Source organism: Rhopilema esculentum, chromosome 15, assembly GCF_057945365.1.
Source record: "Rhopilema esculentum isolate cy_ngs chromosome 15, ASM5794536v1, whole genome shotgun sequence".
Lineage (NCBI taxonomy): Eukaryota > Metazoa > Cnidaria > Scyphozoa > Rhizostomeae > Rhizostomatidae > Rhopilema > Rhopilema esculentum.
This window is the reverse complement of record NC_142829.1, coordinates 10,227,066-10,247,609: the sequence shown is the minus strand read 5'-3', so window position 1 is coordinate 10,247,609 and position 20,544 is coordinate 10,227,066. Positions and strand designations below refer to the sequence as shown.

The 20,544-nt window shown below is 36.1% G+C and overlaps 2 protein-coding genes across 3 annotated transcripts in view; one reads left to right on the top strand and one right to left on the bottom strand.

The window, feature by feature from the left end:
- The first annotated feature begins 6,420 nt into the window (after window positions 1-6,420).
- LOC148958483 (major facilitator superfamily domain-containing protein 8-like) overlaps window positions 6,421-20,544 on the top strand; it is a 32,045-nt gene continuing 17,921 nt past the window's right edge. Inside the window, exons 1-2 of one of the 2 annotated variants that reach the window (XM_089112826.1) lie at window positions 6,421-6,574; window positions 16,968-17,055. In XM_089112826.1, coding sequence (XP_088968952.1) covers window positions 17,000-17,055 — 56 coding nt within the window. In that variant the 5' untranslated portion in view covers window positions 6,421-6,574; window positions 16,968-16,999. Of the gene's footprint in view, window positions 6,575-14,870; window positions 15,721-16,967; window positions 17,056-20,544 lie in introns of those variants that run through there. The other variant, XM_089112825.1, reaches the window with a different exon arrangement.
- Window positions 17,086-19,900, bottom strand: LOC148958484 (uncharacterized). The gene is made up of 3 exons (XM_089112832.1): window positions 19,658-19,900; window positions 19,223-19,402; window positions 17,086-18,754 (listed from the first exon to the last, which is right to left on the bottom strand). Exons 1-3 carry the CDS (start codon window positions 19,898-19,900, stop codon window positions 18,281-18,283), a joined length of 897 nt encoding a protein of 298 aa, XP_088968958.1. The 3' UTR covers window positions 17,086-18,280.

Below are 20,544 nucleotides of genomic sequence, written 5' to 3'. Positions count from 1 at the left end.
TTCAAAATTTGAACTATTTTTTACTATTTAATTATGAATTTTTATTTTTAAAATAATTTTTATTATAAGTATCTTGGGCGTCACTTCAACTTTAATATGAGCAACCAAGAACATATGTCTAAGCTCAGCTCCCTCTTCACAAAACTCCTAACGCATTTTGAATCTTTTCCTCTACATCCAAAGAATAAGCTGCTTTTTTTAAGAACTATCTTCTCTCGCGAGTTTTTAGGCACCTCACAGTCGCCGACCTATCAAAAACCTGAATCGTCGAAAATCTTTGTAATCAAGTCTCTACATTTATCCGCCGTTTGCTCGATTTACCCACATGTGCTACTTTAAAGGGCCTCTCCAGCCAAATTTTGCACTTGCATTTTATTGGCTAATCTAAAGGAGTTGAACCTGCTGATCACGAATTCGTTATTTGTTTTTCGATTTTTTTTTTTACAGTTTGTGAGATATAAGCTCTTGCATTTCGATAATTGAATTGAATTAACCGACAAAAAATTTTCGGTTTGGTGACACTGTGACGCAATTTTGACGTCACAGTGTATTTCGTTAGTCTCGCCTCAAACCGAATCGAACGACGGCGATTCGCAAATTGAACACTGCAAGTGATGGTACTCTCAGTTCTGTTCCACCGGCTTTTAGTTTGAGCATTTCAAATGTCAATTCTGAAGCCTTTAGTTGTTCATCGTTCAGCCGCTCAGCCTATTATTCTATCATGTTTTTAATTTTTTTATTAGTTCCCTAGGTATCTTTGAACTCTCCTGCTCCTCTTTCATCGACATGTGCAACGCTCTAGATATCAGCGAGAATCATCCCCGCTTCATAATCTTCAAAATATCCAACTTAATTATCCAAACCACCCATTACATTTTGAGCCGAAGAAATAGGTCTTGGAATAATCCTGAACTTTTTAGTTCTAACGATCGATTGTCAAAGTCCTCTCTTGTTCAATTTTTGCTTTAATAAATTCTTTAAATTCATCAAATTAAGAGCTAGGCAAGAATGAACATGGGAAAACGTTCAACCCTTTGCATTAGTGCCAATTTGCAGATGATGCTGCAGTTATTGCATACGAGAGAGAAGACCAATTGCTTTTAAACTGCTTCACAAGATGGTTTCAATAGGCCCATATGACAATCTCAGTGGACAAATGTTCTACCTTTGGAATAAAGAAGTTTTCATCCAGATCGTTACAACTCAAACCAAATCTTTTTATTAACAGTATTTGTGTCTCTCCTGTAGAAATTGGCAAGATATTCAGATACCTAGGTTGGAACTTTGATTTTGAAATGTCAAACCGGGAACACAAAGCTCAGCGGGAAATTGTCTCTCATTCTACTTAAACCGGCTGATTCTTTTGATGTTCACCTTTAGAAAAGATGCTGCTTTATCAACGATTTATCCTTTTCAAACTATCTTGGCACTTTACCATCACAGAGTTCTCCCAGACATCGGTCTTCCAAAATCTCGACAATGTTGTCACGCAGTATGCTACACAGTGGCTTGACCTCCCAATAAATGCCTCAATGAGTACAATGCCATCCACGAAATTAGGGCTATGTTCCGTCGATTCCAGTCTGCGTGGTTGGTTAAGTCTATATCCTGACATGTTCCATGAGCTTTGGAAACCTTCCCGAGAAAAATTTAGGTGGGGTTCCAGAATGGCACTTTAATCCGATTGCTATTGGCCTTCCTCACGGTTACTGACCACACGACTGTATTGTTATTCGGGCTACGTGAAAAAGGAACTTAGAACAACAGAAATAACTTAGAAGCACAGAAAGGAGTTCACATCCTTACACATCGGCATTTCCATTGTCTGAATATTCTTCAAGCCAGATTAAAATCAAACTAGTTCGAATTGATTCACCTTGACAAGAATATTCATACAATTAGATGATGACTTTAATCAATTCTTCTTTGAAAAATTCTTCATCGAAAAACAATGAAGAATATTCGAAGATTAAATTTTTGCGCTTAAATAGTATTATTCTTGTTTAATATTCTATCGTGTAACAAAGCCTTAACGAAATTAAACTTATCTTAGTCTACTTTCCAAAGCAACATGCTTAAAAACATTCGTTTCACCATCCTCTATCTTGACAATACTTAAGCTACTCGAAAAAGCCGCTTTATGTGGCGGGATAATAGTATCACCATGGCTTGACAATTTGGAGATTGGTTAGCTCTTTCGTTCTAGTCTCAATGTATGACTCGGATTACGACTTGGTCCCTCCACTGCAAACGTTATATTATATCAAACTCAAATGCTGTGTAATCCGTGCGCGATAAAACCACAAAGTATATTATTTTCATAAGAAGAATTATTGACATATCTATATCTATGCCATATTAACAGGAACGTACAACCATGCACACGGATGTTGGATTGCATTGTACATAACACTACGATACACCGATACACTTTTGCTGGCATCATCCCTAGGAGCAGGAGTGAGGGGCACCCTGGTATAAAGCCGCATACTGATCACAAGCCCCGAAATGCATTATCTTGGCAATTGGCTGATAGACTAGTAAGGATTCAAATTTCAAAACACAATATTTACCCTTCCTTCATGAAATTACCCAGACAGTTAGAAGATTGATTGCGCTTTGAGACAGAAACAAATCTAGGCTGGCAATAACGAATTTCTAACTAAGTGATAATAATTTTTTGATAAACCCTTCCAAAATAAACAAGAACTTTAAAATGCACAATACATATACCGAATACCCATCTAAGATTCTCTACGGCATAAATTGTGTCAGTGCCTAATTTTAAGGGGCTTTCACGATAGCACCAACTATGCCAATTTTTTAGGGCCCTATAAGGAAGAAAATTTTAAAAATTAATGCCCTAAATTGGCTTTAAATGCATTTACGAGACATAAAATAATTAGAATATGATGTTAAAACACCTCATGGAGGAATCAAATTTAAATTTGCTTTTAAGATTTTCTAATAAACATAACGCATAGAGAGTCACAACTAAGGAAACAAATCGGATCTTAAAGCTGAAATCACATGTACATTTAATCAAAGCAAATAATATTAGTTACCAACAACAAAACTAAATGTCCAAAGGTAACAGTTTCAATGTAGATTCAAAACTTGAATTGCTTTGGTTTTTTGGCCTTTTTCTGTCTTTTGCCGCTAACTGAAATCCTTTGCCTCTTTGAATACGCCAACGAACCAGATTTGCTGTTTTGCTTTCTCTGGTTTGCCCAGCCTTAAAAATAAAGTCTAGAAGTTCTGCATGACTTCCAGGAAACAGATACCTGAAATCATCAGGGGACATGGAATAGTCATTCATTGTCCTATTGTCCTTGATGTTTTCAGCTCTCATAACAGCAACCTGACGAGATGGCCTTGACCATGAACTTAGAGTACCACGTTTTGCATCATTGAAAACAGTTGTCATGTAGGCCCCAATTTTCCTGCACAACCGCTTATATGCATAACTGATTGACTATCAATGGTTGTCGGGTCTTCGACAATGGCAGGCCTTTCAAATCTTTTCAAGCGGTCTGCTCTACATGTTGCCAAATGCCATCCTGATTCTATATGGGTATCCATATATGCTTTCCTTATTTCGCCCAGGTCAGGGGTACAAAAAAATGATATCTGCTTGCTTTTTTCATGAGATTGCACAACATCGGCATTGTCTTTACAAACTTTTTATCTGACTTCCTTTCCCCCTTTCTTATCAATCTTCTCAAAGCAAAAATTGATAACTATTTGTACACGTTTTTGTTTGAGTGTTTTAGAAAAATCTCCAACTTTGCTGGTGCTCTCATCATTTTCATTGTCCTGCTCTTCTTGCTCATCTTGCTCATCATCTACTTCTTGCTCATTTGTACTTTCACCAGTTTTCTTCAGGTATTTCCTCATTTACACTAGATCCAAGCCTTTTCTTGTCTTCACTTTCGTCAGTTTCTTTAACCAGTTTAGCATTTTAAATATATATGGAAATAGTGAAATAGAATTTAAATAAGTTTCATAACAACTGAACTACTGCAGTCATTCAGCATTCCGATGATAGATTCAATAGGCCATATTGAGATTAACTCAAAGGAGGCTACAAGGCTTAATTGTGGAATGACGCAGACTTACGGCAGATAAAGAACAGTTTGTAAATATTAAATATCCCGTGAACTGTTCACAGAATAATATTAAGTTACGCTGTCTTGTTATTCCATGTGTTTTCATAAAATTACTGACTTGCTCACCAGTAAATGATGGACTGCTATATTTGAGTCATTTCAAATATTGGCTAATTTAACTCCAGACATTATGTCAATCTGAAAACAATATTCCGGAAATCCTTTAGCTGTTTAAGTGGCAAAGAAAGGTTCAATAAACAGATTGAAAAACCTTGTTTAAATTTCAAGGAAATCTTCCCATTAATTCCAAATTACAAGAACACAATTTGGACTTTCAAAACCACTATTAGTGTACCAGACAACACTAAATTAGGAACTGGATTGTGTGAAAACATCCGGTAGAATTAGACTATTGCCTTTATTTTGATAAACTGTGCTTGTCTTTTTTGTATGGAATTACACAAATTTCACAGTACCGTGGTTCTCATAGCCATTGTAGTGGATTTTGAACTTTTACCCAAGCCAAAAATAGTATTTGGCCTGGAGACAATTTTGATAGGTTTTGTATCCTGTCTTTTTAAGCTTGTCAAATAGTGTTTCTCTACTAAATTTCTATTTAAATCTGACAGATGCGCCAATATGTTGGTTCTTACAGCCCTGTCAAAATGTCACAAAACTTTTCAAGCTTCACTATGGCCTAAACATAGGTCGTTTTTAGACCCTTCGTGATCTATCTTGCTGATTCTTTTTAAACTTTGTATTCCAGAGAAAACACTGAAGAAGATGTCATTTGAGCTTTTATCATATCATTTCATTCAGCAAATCACAGCTGGGCTCGCACAACCACCCCCAGTTGCACGCACACCTTAACAAAACCTCAACGTTTTATATATATATATACTGTAAACTAATTTATCCAAAATAAACTACCAATGACGATGCTCCATTCAATTTACGTCAATCGGCTCAAACTAAAGTGTAATTATTATAATAGAAGCAATTAGAAAATAAGGTAAACTGAAAAGCTACTCCAGAAAGTCACAAGATACAGTTAAGGCTTAATTACACTAAACTAAAAACCTTAATCGACTACGCAATGAAAATTTATGTGAAAACCCGAACAGGTTGCAACTAGCGATACTGTTTGCGTGCAGTTAGATGGCGGTACTTATAAAATTTTTAAACAACAGTTTCCAAGATAAGAGGGCACAAACAAGTTGGCTAAATACATATGTAAACGATTCTAGATATATACTGTTTCGAAAAAGGCAAAGATAACGTTTCGGTTCGTTTCAAAATCCGTAAGAAATAAATAACGCCTTGTTATGTGTATCCAAGACTAGGTTGGACCCATCGTGGCAGCAATAAGTTAGTCACGTGACAAGTGGGAACAATCTAGTTCCTGAAGGCATTTTTTGTTATAAGGTGTACCGTAAACAAGCCATTTTTTCTTCTCCGTATCTATTGATTAATGAACATATACTTATGTGGTATAAATCACGTTTCGTAGGTTTTCATTTGTAACCATTTGTAAATTCACACCTTAAAGAGCTTGCTTTACTCTGCATTCTTGACAGCCTTCAAGGCGGATGCATAATGACATGGCACAGTTCAAACAAATGGCAAACCATTTGTGTAGAAAAGTACTTTCTGTTGCTTGCTTTTTACAGATTGAAGCATACTTCAAACCTTTAAAAATTACACAATAGTCATATGGCAATCGTGGGAGTCTCGATATTACAGTATGTCACGTTGGTGTTGAGCAGTGTTGATATCTGTAGCCCATGTGATTAATAGCGCGCATGGCAAGTTCATTTATCCCCTATGCTATATAGTTTGTAGTGACCATTGTCTAAACGAAATCATGTCCTCCATTGCATCACTGTAATCAACACTTTCCATTGTTTCGTATCCACGTAAAGTAATAAACAACACATTTGTAGCGTCCCCTCGTTTTACGTGTATACGCCCTGAATTGTAATGAGTCAGTAAATTCATCTAGACGAAACGGTCACGCAACATCGTCTCTTGCTGGTTCCGTGTTTTCTGCAAGTTAAATCAGACATATAAACGACAGCCAATCCATGAAAGAACTTCTCAACATCAAATGTAAATATAGGAACATCGTCGATTAGCATTCCTAAAAGTTCTCTTGTGTTAAAGAGCATGTGTCATTAACATGATTGGCTAATGCAATACAATCATCTTTTTTGTCTAGAACAAAGTATGGAATCGAGAATTTGTCTAGTACACTACAAACAGTTTTGTTTTATTAGCCAACCGCTAAAGCGACACATGACCTTCAAGATCAGTCAAGCGCTAGCATTGGGCTATAGTCACATGCAGTGGCGAAGCTAGCAAAGAAGCCACGCCCTAAAGACCCTCGGAAAATTGAAAGGCGCCCTTCCAGATATGTTGAAATCAAGATTGCAGTGAAACATTTTTCACTGCCACATTTTCGAAAGGTAGGTATCCTGTCGCTGTGTACGAAGAATACAGGTACTGTTAATACAGGTACTGTTAGATGCTGTTGTAGACAGACAGTTATGTTGTACACATCAAGCTAAACAGTTGTTGTGTACAAACGTCTAGCCTTTACTGATTTACGTGTATTTATTGTTGTTTATTCTCGGCATATTGCGGTGTTTCATATTTCCTACATTTTGATCGACTTTTCGCCGCAAGATCTCCTTGGAGCCCATCGAGCAGCCTGCTACAGTGGCCTTTTCTTCATTCACACATAAACAGTTGTTGCCAGTTATAGATGATCTTTCTCTGCTTGCTTTGTATTTGTCTCAGGCATTGGCTATGTCTCAGGGCACTCAGGCAAAGCCCCCCAGCCAGGGAAGTTGTAGTTTTGCAAAGCGTACCTCCCTTGACTTTTCATGTGCTTAATCAGCGTTCTTTTGATTAATCAGTTTTCTGCTGGTTATTTGTCAGTTGGTTAAGCTATTAGCCCTAGTTCCAGATTAGATGGGTTGGCTGTGAAACTCTGTGAAGTCAAAATCATAAACGTTGGATAATCTGGCTTTATTTTTGTGCTATTTAGACTTTTACGGTATTGCCTGGACGCTCTCGGGATTGTGCTTGGATGTTCATTAAGTATTGTGCTTGTGAAGGCAACTTCAAGGTAGGAGCACAGGGCCCTGATATGCAAAGAAAAATAATGGCATTATTTAAATAGGAATACATTTTTACCGATCAAAATTTTTATTGCCGCTATATCCGTATTAAAAATTACACGATGCCATAAAGGGTCGATAAAATAGTTACGGAAAAAGCGTCTATATAAACATAATATATCATAGAGTTGAAGAAAGTAAAACTACATGGTTCATCTTTACAAGCCTGTTTCGTGAGTAACTCACTTTTCAGGAGATTTTTATACATATATATATATAGATACTCAATAAAAAAACAACTTGGTTGACGTTTTGCTATTAGCTTTTTCAGTTTCTGAAAAAGCTTATAGCGAAACGTCAACCAAGTTGTTTTTTTATTGAGTATCTATTTATATTTTTAAAGAACTTTAAAGTTAGGAGCTATTGAATATATATATATATATATATACTTGCAATATAGATTTGATCGCAGAAATAACACTTTGTTGGTACCGGTTTCATCTGATCGTGCAGAATCTTCAGCCAACTGCTTTTTGCGGAATATCAACATAAATCTATATATATATATATATATATATATATATATATATATATATGCGTTCCCCTTGACCCACCACGTAGTGTACTCATTCTTCGTACACAAAAAGGGGACGGGGGTTCGGATCAATTCAAGTTTCTCCTGCCTTAAATTGAAGAAGTCAAAATGGCACCACAAAAATTCTTTCTAAAATAATAATTATTTGAAAATGCTTGTACAAATAATAGGCATATACAGTTGTAATACATACAGGAAACATATTTGATGCAAATTATTTAAAAAAGTAACAATATTTTGTCACAACATGGATAGGTCTGATGCATGGTAGAGTCTTGAATTAATTCATTTTTGAATATCATTTTGCCAGATTATCATATCAGATTGACATTTTGCCAGTACAATTCGAGTCACCGAGTTCAAAAGCTTCCAGTAATTACCATTGTTTAAGCAGGCGTCTTTTTCATCGGTAACTCCTAACTGTATGGTAGTTCCTGTCAAGACAGGATGGTTAATGACTGAAATTAAATTTAAGCAAGCCCTTTTTTCTGTCATGCACACTCCACTTCCCCTCCATCTCGACTATCATGGTTCAAAGAAACGAAGATTCTCTCTCGGCGAAGGCCCCAAACTTTTTCTGATGTTTATAATTAGGCCTTTGAATATGACTTCCTTTGCTCTCTGCAGTCTGAGAGAAAACTATATAAATATCAGGTTTCTCGCGATGTCTGTGATATTCCTGACTTGAACAGTAAATAGGTCCAACAGAACCACTCTAAACAATTTGATTTCCATAAATACCACTCGTCTTGAAACGATCGATTCTTGTATAAATCAGGTGACGACAGTGTAGGCAAGTCTGCAGAGTGTGGCATGTGCACACAAGATTTTATCAGAGGCTTGTCTAATGCACACCAAATCATAGGGCTGCACACACATTTTTCTGGGTACTGGAAAATTCTCTTAAGACTAACCTTTTTTCAAACTTTGCTTTCCTATCTTGGTCAAAACAACATTTTCTTTGAAATTTTGAAATGTTGATGAATTGGGATTTTAGCATTCATAAAACAACTGTAACTTGTGTTGGTCAACATCAGAACCATCTGATTGTCACAAGTTGAAAAAGTTGCCGTCTGTAACTGAATTAGAGAACATGTACCACTTTTGCTATGTTGATTTTGTGAGCTGATTGAGTTTCTCTAGATAATACTCTCCTTCTGATTGGAAATACTCTGGAATCCAAATACATTGAATGAAATATGAGCCACAGTCGCCCAATTAAATCTGAATCTTTGTAAGTTATTAGAAGAGGGTCTGGGGGTACTCCCCCAGAAAAATTTTTAATGGTCACCCCCTATGGAATGGCCCTGGAGTCATCTCATATCCCAGTATTTTTATTTGATACTTTGAAATGACCTATGCTTGCCCTAAATCCATTGATGCCCAGAATTAAAAATCTACTGGCTAACATGTTCCAGATCTCTGAAAAACTACAGTCTTAGGTTTATACCGAAACATAGAGATCTAAAGTCTAGGTCCTGCCTATTTCTGAAGGTCAAATCATTCTTATTCGAACTTTGGCTACTGCAGTTCGCACAAACGTAATCTAAATGATCTAAATACTAATAATTTGATTGGAAAAATTACGGAGGAAATGGTTTCGCTGACAACCAGCCTCATACTAAACAAAGTTATGCCAACTTAGGCCCTATTCGCACTGCATCTAGAAACCTGACAATGCTAATCCCTTATTGTTCTATCTTCAAAGGCGGTAAGGGTTTGTCAGGAAGTAGTTTACTTGGTAGAGTGCGAACAGCAAAATCTGAAATCTGACAAATTGTAACGTTTCGACTAATTGGTCAAAGGTTCCGTCGTAGAGCTCTGGAGCATCACAATCTGGTGAAAATCTATGATAACCAGCGGGTAACTCGACGGGCATGTCAGAATTATGTTAACACCAATAAAAAAGCCCAGGGTGCTATTTGAAATCATGTCACAATTTATAAAGGTACAATATCTTAATGGCAACCTGGTAACGTGTTAGATAACAATACAACATCTCAGAAAACTGCCTAATGCGAACAAGAAGTCTGAAAAACTTTGTCAATCTTGAAAAAGTTTTCTTAATTGGCGTGAGAATATCGGGTTTGACAAACATTATCATATTTACAGTGCGAATAGGGCCTTATCAGTTAATGACAACAAGATCTTTCATGACGTCATGCAAAATTTTTGATGGCGTCATAATGGAAATATTGGTGTCGGCAAATCATTTTGAAATATACATCAATTAAAAGCTTGCAACGAGACGAGTCAAAATATGTAATTTACGTCAAAAAATAACAATTCAGTAAAGAGCTAGCGATGATTTTGTCTGATTTTTTACCGTTATATGACGTCATTAGTCACGTGACAACCAGGCATTTTCAATCAAGTCATCGGCAGATTATGAAAGCCTGGACTCCCTACTATAAGAATCCGTTGAGAAAGCAAACATTAGCTTAAATATCAGATTGTCAGGCTATATGTCCTGTCTAATAGGAACCATTGCAATTCATGCTAAATAAGATCGTTCCTATAATTTCATAAAGGGAATCAATTTTTCTTATTTTAAAAATTGTTATCTTTGGAAATTTGTGGTCCTGTCCAGCAGAACAAGCAGGACTTTTGGCTTCGCCACTGGTCACACGTTATTCTTTGAGTCGCCTTTCGCTCTCAAGTATCTAGATTACTTTAGAGTTATAGCACACAGTATAACCTATAATATTTTTGCCCAGCCACTCTCTAAGCCACAAATTTCTTTTTCGAATTCAAAAAATTTTAAAGCTTGTTAAAATACCTAATTTTGCTTGTCATGATTATAACTGCTTGCTCTCTCGCTGCAAAATTTCTGTCTTTATCAATGCACGAATTGGTTTTCACTGAACCATAAATATTTGTTTGCTAAAAACCGCATTGCTAAAGAAGCAACTATGCAACAAATTAGCGTGAGGCAATATAACAATTGCTTTTTTTAGTTTTTTGTATATAGAACTGTAAGAAGCAGGCATGTGCGGATTTGGGGAGACTGAGCTTCGAAAGAGACTTTTTTCACCTTTCAAAGTAACGTTATCGCTGTGCTGATTTTTTTATCTGTTTGATAAACTTTCATTCGTTTCTTAGAGTTTCTCTGTTAATCAGGTAATGTTGTTTGTTGATTGTATTGTTAGGCCGTCAGGAATGACTGTTGTTTGATTTTGATAAAGAGGTTTATTTGAAATTGGATCTTCCTTTTTAAATTCTATTAAATTCCCAGGAGGAATTGTAAGGGAGGGACGGCAACAAGAATTCTAGGCCTCCCTAAGGAAATTGAGCAAATGATCTAGGCCTCCCTAAGAAAATTGAGCAAATGATCAGTAAATAACAAAATAAAAAGATTTTTCTGGAGAACGGCTATCCAGTGGATGTCATTTCAGTTTCTCGGTTGAAGTAAATATTGGTTCGCAAAAGTGCCCTGTTTACTTAAAACTATCCTGGATCTGTAACAGTCCCTTGCGAGTAAAAAAATTTATTCAAAAGGGATGCGTTCCTACCACCTAAAAGACTTCCGTTATCTACGAATTTGCGTGCCAAAGTGATTCTGGCCAAAGATTGGGGGAAATTATAGAACAGCGTGTCTCTCCTAGCATTAGAAACAAAACACCACCTCAAAGAGAATGTCCACCTCGGTCTTCCAGATCTAAAACAATGACTAAGAGATGCCTTTCTGCTATCGGGCAGCATTTCCTGGAAAACCCAGAATGTACAAAAAACTATAACGGCGACACGTTTTGGATTATTGGTAAAACCCGATCGTCGTTCCATCTAGAATTTTGGGAAGCTATCTACAGAAGCGCAGAAAAAGCTTTTTTGTGGATAGAAGGAGTTCCTCTTCACCTAAGGACTCCATTGGTAACTTCTCAATAGGCAAGCGGCAGTGATTAGATAACCTCAACAGTCACGTGCTTGCGTTACTGATTGGCCCATTCCGTTCCACAACTGAGTAAATATATTTCCTAGCGTAGAGTTCTGGTCTATGTTCTGACGTTTTGCACTCAGAAAAATGTGAGACGTCAAGCTTCAGTATGTTCTAAATGGTTTGCTTTTTGTCAAAACCAATTTTTAAGTTTTATATCATGAAAAGATAATTTCTTCTAAATCTTTTCATCTTTAATGCGATCATTTTTAGGGTTGAGAATTTTCATGTCGATATCCCTTGGATACTCTTTTTCAATAGGATCCAAAAGAGTATCTTATGATAGTGCGGATAAGTCTATATCAATGTGGTCAATGGGCAACGCCAGGGGCAAATCGAGACATTCTCAACATTCTCAATTGAGAATGTCAGATTTTCTCAGTTTTATTATTCTAATTATAGCAAAAAAATTAATTGACTACTTCAATGTTGGCATGACGATAGCTATATAGCCAATTAATGTCAAAGATTTACAGTAAGGAAAGACTAAATACTTTCATTTACACGTCTCTATATATACACTGATAAAAATAATAAATGTCCATAAAAACCCTTAATTATCTATATTTTCGCACAGCTTATTCTCTCAGCTTATATTTTAAGCTCATTTGTCAAGGTCATTCTTTAAGCTTATTCTCTCAGCTTATTCTTTAAGCTTATTCTTTAAGCTTATTCTCTCAGCTTATTCTTTAAGCTTATTCTTTAAGCTTATTATCTTGGCTTATTCTTTAAGCTTATTCTTTAAGCTTATTATCTTGGCTTACTCTTTATGCTTATTCTCATAGCTCATTCGTTGAGGTTATTCTATTATTTAAGCTCATTCGTGAAGCTTATTCTTGGAGCTTATTCTCTCAGCTAATTCCCTAATGTTTTTCTTTGAGCTTATTCGCATAGTCTATTATTCAGCTTATCCTCTTTTTGTGAAACGAGAATTGAGCATTGTTGTGTGTGATTCGTTCACCAATAAATCCACCAGGTTAGCATAAATCCACTATGCAACGGTTAGCGTGTCATTTCCAACTTGCGTTGCATCTTTTTTTACGTGCAGAGAACACGAAGCCAGAGAAAAGACTATCAGGCGTATATTAAAGCATGATTTTTCGCGACTATCCTTGACTAAATGACAAACTAAAATTTAAATGCATTTATTGAAAATTAATTGCTAAAGCTATGAAAACAGCCACAGGCGAAAACAAATGGAAGGAATGGCTAGGCAGTTAATGATGATGCGATAGAGCTGAAAAAATAGATAGGATGAGCATGTTGTAATTAGCGACGTACTTTGATTGTTACGGGGCTGTGACTGGAATGAATAAATGTAATGGGCCTAGCATGAAAATCAAAATATTGTTACGAGACTCTCAGCCCATTTTCTCAGTCTATTCTGTAAGCTTGATTTTTCGTCTTACTTTCTTGTCTTCTTTCTTAACAAATTTTTTCAACTTTAACTCTTAGCGTTAACACTCAGCTTATTCTCTCAGCTTATTCTTCGAGTTTATTTTTTCAGTCTTTATCTTTCGTCTAATTCGCTCATGTTATTTTCTAAACTAATTATCCCCACTTTTTCTCTTTGCTTATTCCCTCAACTTTTCTCTAAGCCTAATCTATGGGTCTATTCTCTCAGCACATTCCCTCGTATCTGCTAATTTTCTCAACTTATTTTTCGACTTTTTCTCTCACTTTATTCTCTAAGCTAAATCTATCAGCCTATTCTAGCAGCTTAATCTCTCAACTTGTTCCCTCAGCTGAATTTGTCATTTTGTATTTTTTACTTTTTCTCTCACTTTATTCTCTTATCTTGCTCTCCCTACAAATGTTCTTACGTTCTTCGCTCAACAAATTGTCTCAGCTAATTTTCGCCATTTAAGCCATTTTCAAGTTCTGTGCCAAAAAATTGTTCAAAGACACTTAACAAAAGAATGACAGTCAATTGGTCGGAGAATAGCCCTTAGAAAGCGAGGAGTGGAAGCTGTAGAACCACTTTTGAATTCATGCACGAACTAGCAAAAAAATTCTAAAAAATAATTTCTGTGCATCTACACAAGACTTCTGTGTAAAATCAGCAACACCACCACACCCCTACACAAAACGAATAGGCTGCAAAAAATGAAACTATCAATGTTAAACTCGACATCTTGACGTACTGGAAAAATGTTTCAAATGGCATCCAGACCATTCAACATAAAAAGCACAGCTTTTTTCTGTTTTTACATATCACGTTTCTTTAGCCGATGATAAACCTGCTATAGCTTGCCATTTGCCTGACATTCGGGGAATCTTATAAATATACATAACCAATATTGATAGACTAGAAAATAGGGCCTGAAATCCATCCATACGAATGTTTCCAGGGGCGGCGAAACGTATTTGAAAGTGGAGGGGGGAAATATGAAAGTCTTTAAAGAGTTTACGTTGGGCCGCCACCCTTTTGGCAGCAAATAAATTGTAGATCTAAGTACTTTGGGATGGCCAGAGACTGAATCTGAAATGGATTTTGACTGAAGGAAAATCCGAGGCAATATATTTAAGCTTTCTTTAATCATTATGTCTAATAGTTTCGTCTGTTATGATTTTGACTTGGAAAAAGAATAGGTCTTGCAAAGTTTTAGAATAACCTTTATAATAAAGCTTGTAATGAAACTCTTTTTTAGATTTTAAAAGTACCCAAAATACGATTGAGGAGAAAAAAAGAAACAAGGTTTACCAAAAACAGAAGAACTATCAACTAAAAAAAGCAAATTAAGCCATTTTTACACATGTTTGTAACAAATATTGTTTTGTAACATCTGATCTTAAACATTTTGGAAAATAAGTTGCTTTACTAAAAATCTAGATTTAAAACTTTTCAAACTGGGCTTGTCAAAAAAGTTTTAATAGAATCTATGATTGTATTTAGATCTTTATTAGTAGGAATTGATCATCAATACAACCAAAGTATTCTTGATGTTACTTTTAAAGAACAAATCTGACCATTCTTTCTTTCTCATGTCCTCAAAAATAAATTTTCATCAGTTTCTTTTCCTTCAACAGTTATTTTTCTCTTTTTGTAATGTTTCTGAGAACTTCACTGTTAACAAATACACCTTGTGAGCCAAGTTTAAGGCAATTGAAAAAAATAAAACTATATCAATTTGCGCTGGCACCAAGTTATTCTATATCAGGTTTCTCAACCTATTTTCTAAGCCAATCTGTTATTCCTTGTACAACTTGGAAAATGACCGATTTCTCGGATTAAATTCCCATAATATATTTCATATATGTCTTCTATGGTAAAGACATAGGAACCAAGCTGAGGCTAGGGGTACTTTAAGGGATGACAAAGCACAGTTTCTTGGAGAAAGATATGGTACATTTTATTCCACTATTGCCTAAAAAAAATTCTTTTAATTGATTGTATGGAAAGTTGATTTCTTAAAGGAGAACTGACACGCAAAAATAAGTTTGGCTAAAACGGTAGTTTGTGACAAGCAAATTCCAGGATCGAAAATTTTTTTTAAATCACAGTAACCGTTTTTGAAATACAGGCGTTTTAAGTTGAGAAACGACAATTGTTCCGACATCTTGAAATTCGAGGCGAAAATCGTCACGAGTGGGCGATCATCTTTGACGTCACAAGTGACATGTTCTCAGCACGTATTGTGTTTCTCTATAGAAACCTTTAACAAAATGCTGCGGACAAATGTTTATTTTGTGCATGTAAAAGGAGCTAATATTGCATTTATGACACATAATTGACTTTTTCAATGGTTTGGGACTCTGAATCGGAGTTTTATTACACTGATTTCGAGTCAAATGGAGAGTTTCAGCCGTCTGAGTTTTTGCTACCAGCGAGCGCTGCCGCTTGGGAAGACAGTCGTCCCATGGCTCAACAGTGACGATGTTATAAACAAACTGGAAGTACAAACTGATATGGAATTTCTGTTAAAAACAATGCTATTGCTACAATCTGAATGAGATCAGGTTTCGTAAAACTAGAATTTCATTTCAGATTGAGGGGTCTTTGTCCAGACTGCTTTGTCTGTATGGCCTAATTCGCTGAAATGCCTATGATGCCCTAAACGGAGCTGCAAGTTATTCATTATTAATGTAGCATTCTATGATTGTTTTTCAATGCTTTAAACGAGTTAACTGTATAGTGATATTAAATAGTAAAGGCAGGTTAAAAGTCGACTTGTGCGGATTCTATGCCATTTTCACCGGACGTAAAGGTTTCGGGAACTGATAAGTTACCTGGCAGTCGAAAAATCTGGATTTAAGGATTTACGATCTTACCTCTTAGTGAAAGAACTTGATTTCTTAGTCGAAGAAAATGCTGTTTAGCTGTCATAGGAATATCAACTGGCACATTCTCTTCTTTTGCAAGCAATTTTGACTTGGGTGGGGGATGGTCTTTTTGCAAGACTAGGTTATTCCCTAGTATCTCAACCTCTGTTAAAATACAACAATCAAGTTCAGTGAAATTATTATTTAGTCACACTCGCTGCTCCCATCAACCAAGATTTTTTCTTGAATTCATATTTCTGCACCCAAAGCAGGTTGCAGGATCGCTTTTACCGCTGTCTCCACTAGATTTCGTTTGTCTTTTGGCTATTGCTTCAACCCCACCCCCATGTTGCGGTTTTATTTGTAATTGTAAAAATAAAAACTTTAAAGAAACGATATCAGTTTTCAAACAAAGTCGACTCCTTTTTTCACAAGCTTTGAGGTTCTTTCAATGTTTCGTAGCATGCTTCTTCGAAAATATCATGGCATAAAAATAAATTTTATGTGGATATTAGCGTCTTATCAGACAAGTAGCTAGGATTTTCTAGCTTCTTTATACTTATAAATGAAATGCCTGACAATTTTTTGTCTTTTTATCGCACACTATTTTCAATAACACACGAAACTTCATTTGTACTTTCACCGTTGCGGTCAAAGCCTTTACAACGCATTGTTAACATGTCACTTGTGACGTCAACCGAGAATTTTAACAACTCCTGGCGATAATCTTGTTTCCGCTTCGGGAAATTCCCGAATCCTGGCTGTGACGTAATTGACGGATAAAATGCAAATATCAGAAAAACGGCGAATCTTAGAAGAAAATTTTTTCCAGATTTGAAGACAGCGACAAATTTTGCATCGAATAAGCCAAAGTTATTTTTGCGTGTCAGTTCTCCTTTAATGCTTTTTTTCAATAAATAGAGTAGTGCTATCTTTATTCACAGAATTTTGAAGCTACAACGATCAATTAGCTCAGATGGCGGAAAATCTTCTCGATGCTAAGAAGAAAAATTTAGTGAACGAGACAGAAAGGTGAAGCCAAATAGTGATAATCTTTTTCTAAATAAAAAACATATTTTTATAATGTATGTTTGTGATTATGCTTAATGGATGAATGCATATAAGTCTATTTGCCATGTTTTAACCCTTAATTTAATGTTTCATTAACATAAGACATAAAACTTAAGACATAAGACATAAGAGCTTTCATTCCAACCAACAAAAATTACAATTTAAGTTATGATTAATAAAGAATAAAGAAACGAGTACATGAATTGGACTAGGTTTACCATAATCTATGATACCAAGGCATTGAATTGATAAAATTGAAAATTTTAAGAAAGGACCAAATGGTTGGGATGGAATCTTATAGCAGAGCTAATTCATAGACCCCTACCCGGCCGATCGGGCCAATCCAGACATACCAACTGAGGTTACCAGTTCTTAAATGTAACTGCTACAAAGGAAGAAAGAGCTGCTGTCAGAAACGCTGAAGGATAGTTTGGGGACATATGGTTGTTTAATAAGAATCAAAAGCCTTATTGGAAAATATACGCTTAAGGTGTTTTTTATTTGTCATATTTGTAAAGAGAGGATCGTTTTTTAATGCATTAAGTGCTTTAGTGCCAGTATAGCGCAGAGAGCTTAGCCCAGTCGAGCCTGCTTAAATTCATGGGGAGTGTAGTATTTCGAGGTGATCATATCGTCAATAAAATTATCTGTTGAGAATTTGTGACCAGGAATTTTGTCCAATAAGGAGTCGATGGTTACAGATTGCTTAAATTGGAGGCTTTCAAGTGAGATCAAATTGGAGGCTTTGTGAAAGTGAGATCAAAGTTATAGTCAAGGTCTCTGTCAACAACACTAAAAAGACGGCATTTGTTTACACATGCACTTCCTGCAGATCCATTCTTTGTTTTCCGAGCATAAGCGTGCATAGGCCTCTATTGAGATTTGTGCGCATTTTATATGGGAAGGGAGTTTACAATTACCACATTCAATTTTCCGAACGTGTACACGTCTATTGCAACGACAGCATCTTTCCTTGGCAGCAGTGTTAGGTTTTTTCTCGTTGGTTTATGGCATTTGACACGTCAATTATTTAAACAAGGTTGAATGGTATGCAAATTTTATTAGTAATTAAAGAGTTAAAGAGTTGCAGCGCTCTTTGGAAAATGAATGTGCAAATGATACCACAAATTCCTTGAAAAAACACTATGGTTACACTTTTATGTCAGAAGGTATGGAATATTAGATCTTACAAACCACCCAAGACTGTAGGACAAGACACTTTAATAACCGGACTATTTTCACTTTTCCGCAAACATGGTGTACCATTAATAGTCCACAAGAATCTATAGCCGCTTTTCCTTTCAACTTCAAAGGCCAGGGTGTATAGCCAACGATTGTGCGGTGAAAGGTGCTCGTTAACAAAGATCTTTCTTCCCTTGATCTGCTTCCTTACTGCGAAAACTTCATCACGCTTGCGTCGGTTAACGAATCTTACAATCAACGGTTTCTTCATATCCTTTCGTTTGGTCGGTATCCGGTGGCCAGCCTCGATGTTTCCGGTGTGGATGGTTACTCCCAGGTCTTGAAAAAATTCCTGTAGTTTGGTTTCCTCTTCTTCGCTGTCCCTACATTCTGCGAACCCAGATAGTTCGAGGTTGTTCCTTCTTGAGTATTGCTGTAAATCATGCAGACCGTTCTCCAGGTATATGTTTGCTTCACGTAGTCATCACCAGTTCTTTCACTGACAGTCTGGTTAATTCACTCTCAGGTAGATCCTGCAATTCGTATAATCTACGGTTCATCCTGTATAAGATTGATTTTCAAAGCAAAACCTAAAGTTTTTCCAGAGATACTGCAACACGTGTTCGTTGCTTAAGCGACCATGTCTAAAAAAATCATTTTGGTATTAAAAAATTAAAATAATTATTTACAATGGTTGTTATAACTAATTGTATCAAGCCCTAAAACAGGAAAACCAGAAAGAGCTGACACAAACTTGATTAAATGATTTTTCATCATTACAATGTGCAGTGGCGGATCTAGACAAAAATTTGAGTGGGTTCCAATATGAGCGTGGTCCCATATTTTTCTGGCAACGCCCTTGACTTTTTCCAAAATTGGGTGACGCCCATTTTCGCTTTTTGATAAGATTCACAATTGCAAGATTTGATTTTAACAAGATATATTATTTCATCATGATTCCAAGACAAGTAAAAATATAAATCTGTAAACCAAACCAGGAATTGTCATTATGAATCCTAAAAGAATGGTTTCGATTTCTTGCCAAACAGAAGACCTCAATAAATTCCTCTAGCTGGTTACAGCAAGACATAACTTTACTGAGTGTTGCAAGATTTGAGTGAAATTCCTGCTATAAATATTGCCAAATAATAAACAAGACAAATTTACATATATTCACCAAGTTTGTCAAAAATGGATAACGATGGACGAAGCCTCTTATCATATATAGCAAACAAACCCAATTATTAAAAAGTGCAAATTATGAAATATGAAATCATCTTATCCCGTTCTCAAAGTCTTTCATTTTATCTTAATAAAGTTATCTCACTCTATAAATAAATATATTATGTATAGGGCTTCAAGAGTTCTATAAGCTTTCTACGTCAAAGAGAAAATATCTTCGACATTCCTGAGTTCCTGCCAAGAATTCTCTGCTGCTAATTGCAACGCATTCTTTCGTGAACGCCACTTTACAACTATCTGAAATGAACTTTTCGCTAGATCCATGAGAAAAAGAGCGGTGATCTGTTTTCTCCAGGTTGGCTAGGCCAGTCGAGAAAAATGAGCAAATAGTTGGCGAGGCGTGTTTGAAAAGCTTTCTTGAAAAATCATAGCACTCTTCCATACGATTATCAAATTTTATTGATCTTCAGGTGCTGCTCCCTTCCTGTTTGAGGGCTTAAAACAAGCTCTCGTCATCGTGCAGTCAAAGCCTCCACTCGCAGCTTCACGTCGCCATTATGACAACAGGAAGCATGTATGGTCAGCGGTTTAAATAAGTTCCAATGAGTTCGTGAGATGGGTTCCAAAAGGGTTCTTTTGTTTGTAGCAAAAACAATATAAGACAATTGATTGCCATGGCTACGACAGGGTTTCTTTCTTAAAAAATACAATATGGTACAAAGAGTTGCCTTGGCTACGACAGGGTTCCTTTCTTTAGAGGAATATAATATGTTACAAAAGATAACCATGGCTACGACAGGGTTCCTTTCTTTCACAATACCATATTTAGAGAGCAGCAAAGGTTTTGGTACAAGAGGCCATTTGACGTTGGGACTGGTTGCGATTAATTCGAAAGTAAAGGGAAAACTGATGTTATGTGTCTTTGGAAAATTTGACAGGGTTCCAGAACCCTTGGAACCCGGTCTGAATCCGCCACTGACAATGTGTACAACTATGCATACCTTATAATTAAATGCATTTTTTGCTATGAAAAATCAAAAGCAAAATTTTGCAAACAAAACTTCCGATGTTTTATCTAGACAGAAC